The 13,546-nt window shown below is 39.7% G+C and overlaps 1 protein-coding gene across 2 annotated transcripts in view; it reads right to left on the reverse strand.

Moving 5' to 3' along the window:
• Nucleotides 1-1,339: 1,339 nt before the first annotated feature.
• ift81 (intraflagellar transport 81 homolog) overlaps nucleotides 1,340-13,546 on the reverse strand; it is a 68,951-nt gene continuing 56,744 nt past the window's right edge. For both annotated transcript variants that reach the window (XM_078421630.1, XM_078421629.1), the window contains one exon: nucleotides 1,340-4,923. In XM_078421630.1, coding sequence (XP_078277756.1) covers nucleotides 4,741-4,923 — 183 coding nt within the window. In that variant the 3' untranslated portion in view covers nucleotides 1,340-4,740. The remainder of the gene's footprint in view (nucleotides 4,924-13,546) is intronic.

The following is a 13,546-nucleotide window of genomic DNA, read 5'->3' on the forward strand; positions in this document are numbered from 1 at the left end:
AAGGTCCCGACCCGAAACGCCACTTATCCATCTTCTCCAGAGATGCTGCCTGACCCGCTAAGTCACTCCAGCATTTTGTGTCTTTCGTTGGTATAAACCAGCATTTGCAGTTCCTTTTTATTACAGCTTTTTTAAATGTAAGTTACAGGACATCGCTGCTGAAGTTCCTCAAGCACAAGCAGTGGCCTGGGTTCAATCTCCCTTCCATCACAAGGCCAAAAATGGCGATGTTTGCTAATCGTTGCACAATGTGCAAATCCACACTGCTCCAAATAAAATGACGTAGTCTATCCAGACAGTATTCAGGTATAGGTTATTTAATGACAATTAACTTCATGCCACATGAGACCAAGTAAAAATTATCTCCAACAAAAAAGCCACTATTAGTGACATTCAATGACATTATGATAGACGCATCTCCATTGTCAGGTATCCTGTGGTGAGTCACTTACCTCCCGACTCCCTGAAGCTTTTCCAACATCTGCAAGGCACAGGTCAGCAGGATGACTTGCTTAGAATGTGCGCCCAGCCCTGACGTCACTCATGAAACTTAACACCGAGCAGGGCAAAGCAATTCCCTTGATTGGCACTTCATCTGTACGTAAAAGCATTTATTCTTAGCATCACTGGCGTATCCTGGCCAGTGTATGCCGTTCACAAAATATATTAGGATTGCTTTTCAAGAATAATTCAACAGCACCTCCCTAACCCCTGACCTTTACCATCAGAAAAAGGACAAGAGCAATGAGTTCAGGGAACAAACATCCCCTTTGTAAACAGCCTAATCTTCTCCCACCCAAAAGTGCTACTGCCTTAAATATAGAAAATGCTGTTAAAACTCAGGAGGTCAGGCAGCATTAACCTGGGAATGATTGGGTTAATGCATGAGGAGCATTTGACGGCTTTGGGCCTGTACTCACTGTAATTTAGAAGGACGAAGGGGATGAGGAGGAATTTCTTTAGTTAGTTTCAGGATTAAAGAAATCAACACCGTTATCCTATAGATCAACACTTTCATCAAACAAAATAAAATTTCTTGTCTAGATCTGCTTCTAACAATCAAATATCACATTAATATCTTTAGTAAGCACACAACTGTTCAGTTGACAGGATACCGCTACCCAAGTCGATCTATCTTGAGGAAGATTTTTTTAATTGTCAAGTAGGACAAGAAAAATGTTAGCAATAACTCTCACTGTACTCCAGCAACTTTAGATTGTTTTCAAAAGAGTAATATTTCTGAAGCAAGATATCCATAAATGAATATTACTTAAAATGTGTTGAAGTAATTTCTATTCAGGTAAAGTACAAATGAATACTACAACACACTGTGGTGGAAACTGCTCAGTTTATTGAGAAATTGGAACATAAAAATAGGAATTGTTGATAATTCATAATCATGCTGCAAAAATGTATGTACTCGATTTAGATTTGCATGTGGCATACATTTGAGCACAGCCATCTCTAAAAAAAATTGTTAGATGTTATTTTCTACGAACTGCACAAAGGGTATCTTTATAAAAATGCATGCTTAAACATTGCATTCTTACTGACAGCTCAGCAACATCCCAGCGTAGTTACCTATCATTTCTGTGTTACATACTCATAGATATTCTTATAATAATTTAAAAAAAATATTAGGCATGTATTTAGCAAATAATTATTAGAAGACCTTCTGTAATAATTCAGGCAATGCGGTATTTGTAGTAATATTGCTGATCAGCTCTGGCCCGTTATTTTTCATTTAAAAACTTTATTTCCATTTAAAAAATCTTTTTAAACACAACAGCAAGCAGACGTAGTGGGATTAAATAATAGGATAGATTGACAATAGCCATGAGGAGTCACACGTCATTTCATTTTGACCTCAGTGGAGCAAGATTGGAAGTGCTTTTCCAATCCTGTCTCTTGTCACTTAATTTATTTAAATGTCAAAATTGGTGTTGGAAGATGAGCTTCCCATTTTTAAGAATATATAAAAGAGGAACAGATGATTTGGGGTTTATTTTTGCCAATGGTAAGCTGATTAAATATTAGAATAGAACTCCATAAATTTAGCTATGGGTTGAAATCAGTATATTCCCTTCAAGGTTTGGTTTCATCTGAAGAATAATTGACAGTGACAACTGCACACCATATTAGGCAGACTCTAAAAATTATTTTAAAGACTGAGTTCCCTGCTGATTGTTTTATTTTCAGCTGCTAAGAATCTTCACAGATTGCATTAGAAGCCTTTAAATCAATAAATCTGAAAAAAGAAAACAAATGGCTAATTAGTGTTTGAGACTTTTGTTCCCTTACCAACTGTTTTCTCCCACATTTTGATAAAATGTAATCTTTCATTTTCAACAATGCAGAAAGTAAATGGCTTCTGGAAATTCTGGAACATTAAAACGCTGTCATTATTGGTATTTGAAGTCAAATAAGTTTTTTTTAAATATGAGCAACTCCAGTTATTGTTACTTACATAACCAAATCAAGGCCATCAGATACATTGAAGATAATGAATGTGTGGGACTGTCTGCCGGATGGTAATTGCAGCATGAATTTATATGAAGGCATTTACACCCCACAGCTTGCGTTTGAAGAGAAGGAGCTTTTCTGACAGCGCATGCATTACGAACTTTAATTTCCAGAGATGTATGCATCAGGGCTCAAAGCGTCAAAGGCTGTCTTACACCCAAGCTGAGCGGTAACGCTTCAAGAGATATTAAGCTGAAGCCCTTCCTCATCTATCATTCAGGAACACCACAAGTGACGAAAGGGTTGCCGGTCACCCAGAAATTGAACCAAAAGATCTGGGTGACACAGGCACGTTTTAACAACAATTTGTTTCTATATTTTGTCCCACAGTGAGGAGATACTATGAAGATACTGTGATGGCATCAAACTCAAAGGCTTCTACCTTCTTGACAATGCGGGAGGGTACTGGGAGAACTTAAATTCACTTTGGACTACACTACCTATGGGACTTATGTTCCTCCTGCCCATGGAAAAGTGCAAGTAAAACCTCAGCTACATCTTAAGCCGGCTGGTCAAGGAGAATGGTGGGTAACAGCAGTCCATTAAGGACTTCTGGAAGTATTACAGCATTAAGCTCATTGACAATATCGGAGTATCCTTCGGGAAAGTCACAACCACCAGTATGACTGTTTAGTGGAAGGCACAACTGGAAACATCACTGGAAGTGGTGAAGAAACATCTCCTCACGAGGTAGAGGTGCTTGTGACCACCAACTATACCACCAAGATAGTCAACCAGGCAGGATTCAAGGTCAGTAAGGATACTATGCAGGATCTCTTGGTTCTCACAGGCAGATTACTCACCAATGAAGAATGTCAGGAATTGGCTCAACAGCAAATTGTAGATGAGGAGGCGTCATCACAACCAAGTATCTGAGAATCCGATATCATGGAAGCTTTCTCAAAGAATGTCAGACAGGGAGCGCCATAAGAAGGACTACCCTGGATTAGAGATGCTTCGGGAGAGGAAGGCAGAGAAAAAGTAGTAGACCCTCAAAGTCTTCTTCAAGCCTTTACAGGATGAGCCATAGCCAGGTCCATCCAGCTCCTACCAGTGCATCTCTCATGCTGAAAATCAGAGCAGCAAATGTGCAGCCAGAACAAAGGCAGCAGTGATCAACATAACACAAGCTCTGCAGCGTTACTGGCAGGTGTTTATTTTTCCAGTTTAGGAATAGACACAAAGATTTCGCACTGTGGAGGTATGTTAGACTTTGCTAAATTTCACAAGGTTAACAATGATATTTAGTGGATAAAAGTAAATTAAAATAAGCTGGAAAACCAAACACCTGGCAGTAGCTTCAACATAATGAAGTGCTTTCCAGGATTACGAGGTACTGCTACATAAAACTCAGGCTGTTTTCCAGCTGGAGCTCAGCAAGGGAAATAAGAACTTGGGTGGATTGCCCACCACTTGCAGAGCAAACCCAACAGAACTTTCTGAGCGTGGTCAGACCTGCACAAGGTATTCTTGCGATTCCAGTGGAGAAAACATCAGCAAAAGCCTCAAATCAGAATCTCTTAATTTGAATTAAAATACCAGATTGATTATTAATTTTTAAATATTTCCAATATTCAAAAGATTTATTTTAGATTGTTTAGTTTTTCTATTTGAAGATTTTTAACTTGTCAGATAGTTTTGTCCAACCTACATAATGCCTCTTTTAAGCATACAGCTTCCAAGTTCCTACTGGAGAGATTGCAATGTTGAACGAATTGTATTGGTAATCGAATTTAGTAGCGTATTGTGTGCTTACCACTTGCTGCAAAATCCAGGGCATTGGGTCCATTTAATTGACAGTTACCTACATATATATATATATATATATATATTTAAAATAAAATTAATATTCAACCATACTTTTGTTGAAATTTTCTCTCCAACTACATTCACGTTAACATCTAAGCCACATAGTTCTTCATAACTGCCTGTTAATGCTGCTCTTAATCAATTGATGAACGACATTGTGAAACAGTACAGAATAAACCCATTTTAGGTCATAGGTTCAGCAAAAAGGAAATGATTCTTTCCATGCTTTACCCGTTGAAAACTCATAGTTGTAATACAAAAGCTGTTGTATTGTTAAAAACAAAGTTACATTAAAGTTAGTAAAATGAATTTCAAGTTAATTAAAAATTCTAATTTACTGTAATAAATAACTGGTGAAAAAGCAAACATCAACAAAAAAATATAACAATGTAAATATCACTGAGTCATTTACAAGATCAATCTGTCCTCCCCATCTTCCTGAATCACCTGTCCAACAGGATTCTGGTTTTGCTGCTTCAGAAAACACTGCTTCTTGCATTCCATCAGTTGTTCAAAATCTCGCCACATTTTAACCTGCTTCATGTTTGGCCCATGGCTCTCTCGCACAGCTTTCTGCTTCTCTCTTAATTTCTACAGGTAAACACAAAAAAACTATTACAGCAAAGGTCTTTGCAAATGTTCAGAGCAAACAGTCAAACGGCACTTTAGAAATGCAGCATACAGCTGGTTTTCACATGACAAGTTTCTTTCCCCGAGGTGAAATAGAATGTAAAATGAAACCTTACTTGAAACAATATATAGATTTCAACAACAAATTTCCTCCCGAAGAAGGGTCCTGACCCAAAATGGAACCTATTCTTTTTTTCCAGGGATGCTCCCTGACCCGCTGAGTTACTTCAGCACTTTGTGCCCATCTTTGGTATAAACCAGCATCTGCTAAACAAATTTCCTGCTCATTTCAATCAGGTGGTGCAGTACACAGTAAAACATAGCTGTAAAAATAACCTCACTCTTAAAAATCCACAAAAAAAAAGGAAATATTAACATTAATAGGAGCAGGCACTGCAAATTATTTGGCATACTCATTACATTGCAAGTCGATGGATTGTTTGAAGTGTGGCATGTTGGCAGGACTAGGGGCACTGATTTAAATTGAACAGGTGGGAGAATAGATGGATATTTAGCAGCTCCATTATTCTCATGGAAGAAGATTACAGAGGATTACAGATGACTGACTCCTTGCTATTTTCCAAGATGACTTTAGCCCTCTTTTATAAGAATTTTAAGCAGAGTAGGCTGAATTATTTACTTAAGTAACCGAAGGATTTGAGTTTCTTTGAAGCCTTATGCCATCATTAAGGATTGCAGAGAGTATGGACTTGTTACATCAATGAAAGATCAGCATGTTCTCAAAGTTAGTATTCAGGTATGACAAGTATTTTAGAAAGGCAAATGGAATTATTGCAAGAGGTATGGAGTACAAAAGTAAGGAACACCTACTTCAACTATACAGGGTTTCGGTGAATCCATAATGGGAATACAGCATTATTTAAGTCTATTTAGTTTAATTTATTATTGTCACGTGTACAGATACAGCAAAATGCCTTTGTTTGCATGCTATCCAGTAAAAAAAGACTATACGTGAATGCAATCAAGCCCTCCACCGTGTAAATGTAAAGGATAAAGGGCAAGACGTTTAGTGCACTTTAATAAAAGTAGAATATGCTGGTTTTGGAAGTAGTGCAGAAAAGTTCACAAGATTATCAAAATGAAGATTGTATGGACTGGGCCTTTATTCTCTGGAATTTAGAAGAGAGTTGAAACCATAACATTTTGGTACTTGACATGGTAGATGCTGTGAGCGTGTATCCCTGAGAGGGGAAATCTAGACAGGAAAGGCATAATCTCAGGGTAAAGGAACACCCATTTTTAAGACTGAGATCAACAGGAATCTACTAAGACTATAAGAATCAAATGTTATGGGAATCAGCCTCAATGACCAGAACAGTTTAACCATACAAAATAATATAGCAAGCTTGAGAGACCATGCAGTCCATTTTTCTGTTAACGTAAGAAGCAGCAGAAAATTCTTGAAGTGCTGTCCCATAGTAGTGTGATTAACATATGAACCTGGCAGGCTTTTTTTAACCCTTCTTACACAATGTAACATAATTAAGATAATTCAACTTAATTTCTCTATTTTTCAAGCCTTAATATTTCCAAATGCTTCTTCTACAGTGGAGGTATCACAAAATGCTGGAGTAACTCAGCAGGTCAGGCAGCATCTAGGAGAGAGGGAATTTTCCGGGTGACGTTTCGGGTCGAGACCCTTCTTCAGACTGTCTGAAGAAGGGTCTCGACCCGAAACGTTACCCATTCCCTCTCTCCTAGATGCTGCCTGACCTGCTGAGTTACTCCAGCATTTTGTGATACCTTTGATTTGTACCAGTATCTGCAGTTATTTTCCTACACATCTTCTACATTGGAGGTTTCCAAATTTTCAAATAAGAGGATAATCGCCCTGCCAATAATGCCCCTTTGCAAATGCTCTGGAAACCAAAGGGAATTGTGCAGGTATGCTCCATTGATAACAGGAATGCCATGTTTGTTGACTGGCCACAAAGTAATATGGGTGGCACGGTAGCGCAGCGGTAGAGTTGCTGCTTTACAGCGAATGCAGCGCCGGAGACTCAGGTTCGATCCTGACTACGGGTGCTGCACTGTAAGGAGTTTGTACGTTCTCCCCGTGACCTGCGTGGGTTTTCTCCGAGATCTTCGGTTTCCTCCCACACTCCAAAGACGTACAGGTATGTAGGTTAATTGGCTGGGTAAATGTAAAAATTGTCCCTAGTGGGTGTAGGATAGTGTTAATGTGTGGGGATCGCTGGGTGGCACGGACTTGGTGGGCCGAAAAGGCCTGTTTCCGGCTGTATATATATGATATATGATATGATATGATATAATACAGAAAAAAAAACTTGGATAAAGCAATGAAGTTTGCTTTGATGCCATGATTCCGATGAGTGTAGACACATGGCTACAACTTTATAATGCTCCAAACATTGTGGCATATTTAAAATATTTTATGGAAAAGATCATTGCTTCTTGCAAAGCGCACTTGAGTTGCACTGTGCTTCAAAATCCAACTGGAGTCGATATAGGTACACTTCCCACTTTGATGATGGCAATCTTTCCCAAACACCATGCTGCCTTGGCAAGGCCAACAACATATCAAGGACGAGTCTCACCCCAGACATTTCCTCTTCTCCCCTCTCCCATAAGGCAAGGAGTACAGAAGTGTGAAAACGAATACCTCCAGATTCAGGGACAGTTTCTTCTCAGCTGTTATCAGGCAAGTGAACCATCCTATCACCAACTAGAGTGGTCCTGACCTACCATCTGGCTCATTGGAGACCCTCAGACTATCTTAAATCAGACTTTATCTTGCACTAAACGTTATTCCCTTTATCCTGTATCTGTACCCTGTGGGCAGTTCGATTGTAATTATGTATAGTCTTTCCGCTCTGGATAGCATGCAACAAAAAAGCTTTTCACTGTACCTTGGTACACGTGACAATAAACTAAACTAGTGTAAAAAATATTTCTCCTTTTGCACATCACCATTTTTAAAGCGTTGTATGCTGTTAAACTTTGTATCATTACATTCATCTCAGCTAAGGGAGAGTGTGATAATCGACTATTGACTATTGACTGTTCGAGACAAGGACATTTACAGTCAGATCCTGGTCTTTTCCAGTTGTCTTCAAAGAATCAAGATATAGAATGCTAATTCCAAAGGAATTCCTGGTACACTGATAAATCTGATTTCACAATACTGAAGAATCATTGATCTGAAACTATAACACTGTTTTTTACTCCACGGAATGTTGCCTGACCGGCTGTACACTTCCAGCACTTCCTGTTTTCATTGGAGATTCCATTTAATACGTGAGAAGATACCAATTTGAATATCAGTGCTCTATCGTACCCTTTTTTCAAAATCATATTTAAATGTCTCCTCTGTATTTTTGATTGTTTTCTTCTTTCTACAACCAGAGACTGGCAAGTTTTTTTTAAGTTGCTGTGTACACAATGGGCATGTTCCAATGCACTAATTGCAGTAATTGTATATAATGATGTGTTTTATATATTGTACTTATCATAATTGTTGGCTATTAATGCCAAACAGTTTTGTCTGTATTCCTGAACTGCAATTTAATTCACAGACACTGCTAAGTTTATTATGTGTGGTATTTAAGCTCTATTGGCCTGCCCTGTACTGAAAACGGATAAATTTAGCACATATTAATTTTACATTTTGCAATTAATTAACTGCAGGCCATATGACAGGTTTTAACTGGATAAAAGACATTTATAATGCCATTCGCTCATCTATGTATAAGCTTACTCATCACTGATCAAATCTCATCGAAGGTGCCTTACTTTTCAAGCTGTTATCCAAAGGATTGAAACCACATTTTGTACAATTAGGTCATGATTTTACATTTTGTGTGGTAACATCTTGGGCAGTAAACAACGCAAATGCTGTATTAAAGAGGATTACTTGCCGCATTAAGTAATCACAACAGGAGATTAGAGCATAGTATATGCTCTATACTGAAGGTGAAGGTGGAATCTCATGTGGATAGAGTGGTGAAGAAGGCATTTGGTATGCTTGCCTTTATAAATCAGAGCATCGAGTATAGAAGTTGGGATGTGATGTTGAAATTGTACAGGGCATTGGTGAGGCCGAATCTGGAGTATGGTGTGCAGTTCTGGTCGCCAAATTATAGGAAAGATGTCGACAAAATGGAGAGGGTACAGAGGAGATTTACTAGAATGTTGCCTGGGTTTCAGCACTTAAGCTACAGAGAGAGGTTGAACAGGTTGGGTCTTTATTCTTTGGAGCGTAGAAGGTTGAGGGGGGACTTGATAGAGGTTTTTTAAATTTTGAGAGGGACGGACAGAGTTGACGTGGGTAGGCTTTTCCCTTTGAGAGTGGGGAAGATTCCAACAAGGGGACATAGCTTCAGAATTGAGGGACAAAAGTTTAGGGGTAACATGAGGGGTAACTTCTTTACTCAGAGGGTGGTGGCTGTATGGAATGGGCTTCCGGTGGAAATGGTGGAGGCTGGCTCGATTTTATTATTTAAGAGTAAATTGGATAGGTATATGGATAAGAGGGGATTAGAGGGTTATGGTCTGAGTGCAGGTAGATGAGACTAGGTCAGGGAGAGTGGTCGGCGTGGACTGGAAGGGCCGAACGGGCCTGTTTCCGTGCTGTAGTTGTTATATGGTTATATGGTTTGTATAACTGTTCAGTTGGGAGTATACAGATAAAGTATTGTGATCCCTGGATTATGCACACACTACACTAATTACCAGGCCTCGCTGAATAAATTATATCCAATCAAATTTGTACTTTTAACAAAAAAAAGTTATTTATCACAAATGCAGGTGATGATGTATGAAAGGAAGGAACTTATTCTACCAGTGGTAAGCACAGGCAGGTCTATATGCCAAACAGCACAGGGAAGGTAGGCAATAGGATAGCTTTCAACCATTTCTTCCGTGACCAAAGTATGGAGTCTATCCATCTGGAGGAAGAGTGGTCATGATCTTCACAGGACTAATCTAACAGAAATGCAGGGAGTGGCACCAACCACTAAATATAGTCCTTCTTGACTTCACTAAAGCCTTCGTCTCCATTAATCACGAAGAATAGTGGAGCACCCTCCTTAAATCTGTCCAACCACAGAAATTCATTTCTATTTTACTTGCACCATGATATCCTGCAAGACATGATCTTTACCCGCGGATCCACAATTAAACCCCCTGCATAATGGTGCCAAGGAAGGAGGCATCATCATCCCAATACCATTCTCAATCTTTCTCATGATAATGCTGCACCTCAACTCTCAGAAGCTTCCAAAGAAACAAATTTGCAGGACTAATAGGAATAGGTCCAACAGTAGTCCAATCCTGTTCCCTAATCATCAATTCAATTGCCCAGTTAATGTCAAGATGAGATACACTTTGGTCCTGAACAAGCTCTTTTACTTTAAGATTATTTCCTTTACTATCTATATGATAGCGTTACACCAAATTAAACTAGGATAAAAATGATATGTACAAGTACAAAGTTCAGTTTCGAGGTACAGCGTGTAAACAAGCCCTTTGGCCCACTGAGTCTGCGCCGCCCAGCAATCGCCCGTACATTAATTCTATCCTGAACACTAGGGTCAATTTACAGAAATTAATTAATCTACAAACCTGCACATCTTTGGAATGTGGGAAGAAACCAGAGCACCCGGAGAAAACTAATGGGTACACAGGGAGAATACAATACAATACAATATCTTTACTGTCATTGTGCAAGTAAAACGAGATTAAGAATGCCACTTCCATATCAATTGTTATAAAATAAATAAATCACGGCGAAAACAAAAACAACAAAGGGAGGGGGAAAAAAAAGGAAACAAGGTAAAGTGCAAAAAAAGGTTCATGCAGGGTCAGTTGTGCCAGATGACCATGGGGGCAGGCGTAGACGGCCTTGTAACGCCTGCCAGATGGAAGTAGTTCAAGCAGACGGTGGCATGGGTGTGCAGAGTCCTTGTAGATGCTGGTGGCTTTCCTGAGGCAGCCCTGGATGTCCTCCAGGGCTGATAGCTGTATCCCAATGATCCTCTGCGCTCTGCAGACGACCCACTGAAGAGCTCTCCTATCTGCTGCTGTGCAGCTGAGACACCACACATAGTATGTCAGTATGCTCTCTGTGGTGCAGCGGTAGAAGGTCATCAGTAACTGTTGGGGCAGACCGGCCTTTTTCAACGTTCTCAGGAAAAACAGCCGTTGCTGTGCTTTCTTGACTAGCGCTGCGGTGTTAGTGGACCACGTGAGGTCGTCTGAAATATGTGGGCCCAGAAATCTGAAGCTGGACACTCTCACCACACTGTCCCCGTTGATGAAGACTGGAGCGTATTCCGCATTCTGTGACCTTCTAAAGTTGATAATTAGCTCCTTGGTCTTAGTTGTGTTGTTCTCTGAGCACAAGTTGTTCTCTGAGCACCAGCTCACCAGGTTCTGCACCTCCGCTCTGTAGGCTGATTCATCGCCGTTGGAGATCAGCCCGATCACCGTTGTGCCATCCGCAAATTTGACGATGGTGTTGGTGGCGAATGCAGGAACACAGTCATGTGTGAACAGGGAGTAGAGGATGGGGCTCAATACACAACCCTGTGGTGCCACAGTACTCAGAGTGGCAGTGGAAGACAGGTGGAGGCCCATTTTCACTGCCCGAGGGTGCCCCGTCAGGAAATTCAGGATCCAGTTGCATATTGACGAGCTGAGGCCTAGCTCGTGGAGTTTGGAGGTAAGCTTGGTGGGGATGACAGTATTGAAGGCAGAGCTATAGTCTATAAATAGCATCCTCACGTATGTGCCCTGTCTCTCCAGGTGAGTCAGGACGGTATGAAGAGCCAGAGAGGGTGTCCTCTGTGGATCTATTTGCTCTGTAAGCGAACAGATGTGGGTCCAGTGAGGCAGCGGTGATGGCTTTGATATAGGAGAGGACCAACCTTTCAAAGCACTTCATTACTATCGGTGTGAGGGCAACTGGACGATAGTTGTTTAGATTGCTGATGTTTGCTTTTTTCGGCACCGGTACTACGGTGGCTGACTTCTGGCACTTCGGGACCGTTGCCAGAGATAGAGGCAGATTGAAGATCCTTGTAAATACCTCAGCAAGCTGATCAGCTCAGTCCTTAAGTACCCGTCCTGCGACTCCGTCTGGGCCTGCAGCCTTGCATGGATTGATCCTCTGCAGCGCGCGCTGTACATCATGTACGCTCAGCATGAGAACCGGAATTTTTCTGCTCACGGTGTTGTTGCCGGTTTCAAAGCGAGCAAAGAAGGTGTTGAGCTCGTTGGCCAGTGTGAAATCACTGTGGGGGAAGGCAGGGTTGCTCTTGTAATCAGTGATGCCTTGCCACATGCTTCTGGTGTCAGTGCTGTTGAACGTACAAACTGTACAGGCAGTACCGATAGTCAAGATAGAACCAGGCAGGGTATCTGGCGCTGTAAGGCAGCAACACTGCTGCTGTGCCACTACTATGTGATAGCATTACACCAAATGATACCAGGATACAAATAATATGCGTAAATTCAAAGTGTAGAATACTTTTTGCAATGCACTCAAATCTACAATTTAGGTGAGGATTTATAATCCATGAAGGATTACTCTATATAATTTTGAAAATTAAAATGATACAAATAGCTGAAAAAATATTACATACTAGACCACCCCTCCCCTCCCCCCTCACTCCCTCCTCCCCTCCCATCCTTTTAAACCTTAAAATGTGAATAACTTTAAAAATATAACACCGATTTCAATAAAACTACTTGCATTATCATTAAAGTGACAATGGTGAGTAAGGTGGGCCTAAAATTGTCGTGCTATCGTGTACCGTTTTGGCTGAAGTTCAGTCACAAACAAGATAACAAATAAGAGTTTTAGTATATAGATTAGGTTTAAATAAAAATAGGAAAATAATACGAAAGAAGAAATTTCATTGAAAGAATTGTGCTGAAAGATTAACAGATACTTTGGCAAATCAGCAGAAAATCTTTAAAAATTGGTTTCATAGAACTCAAAATATATTGTTGCATCACAGAAATAATTTAAAGAGCAAACAGAATGTTTTGTTACCCTTAATAATTATCTGGCATTTTGTTAACCATAATTTTAATCAAGCCACCATTTTAGAATGTTTCTTGCTAATCTAAAACTTAAAATGGTGGCCAGATTAAAATTATAGTTAACAAAATGTAAGATATTTATTATGAGAAATAAATAATATGAATATAGAGTAGGAATAGTGTAAAGGCTATTGAGGAACATAAAAGTGTGACAAATAATAATAATAAAATGCAAATGATGTACTAAATTCCTAACTGACTAATTAGTTACGGATGAATTCAACATGCATACTTGGAATCAAGAGGTAACCACACTAACTCTAATATATATTTTCACTTTCCTGTTACGCACCTTTCATTGCGGTAATGTAACTCCTTGAACCAATAATTAGCTTCAGTATTTTGCTATCTTAAATGATCAATAAAACATGTCTTTAATCCATCTATCAGATCAGAGCCATGCAAGGAGAAGAAAGCATTCCTAAATAAATATACAATAATTTAAACAGCTTTACAGATGGACTTAATCCATCTGGTGCTTAGCTAATTTGCAAAA

This window comes from Rhinoraja longicauda, chromosome 25 (assembly GCF_053455715.1).
Source record: "Rhinoraja longicauda isolate Sanriku21f chromosome 25, sRhiLon1.1, whole genome shotgun sequence".
NCBI classification, from domain to species: domain Eukaryota; kingdom Metazoa; phylum Chordata; class Chondrichthyes; order Rajiformes; family Arhynchobatidae; genus Rhinoraja; species Rhinoraja longicauda.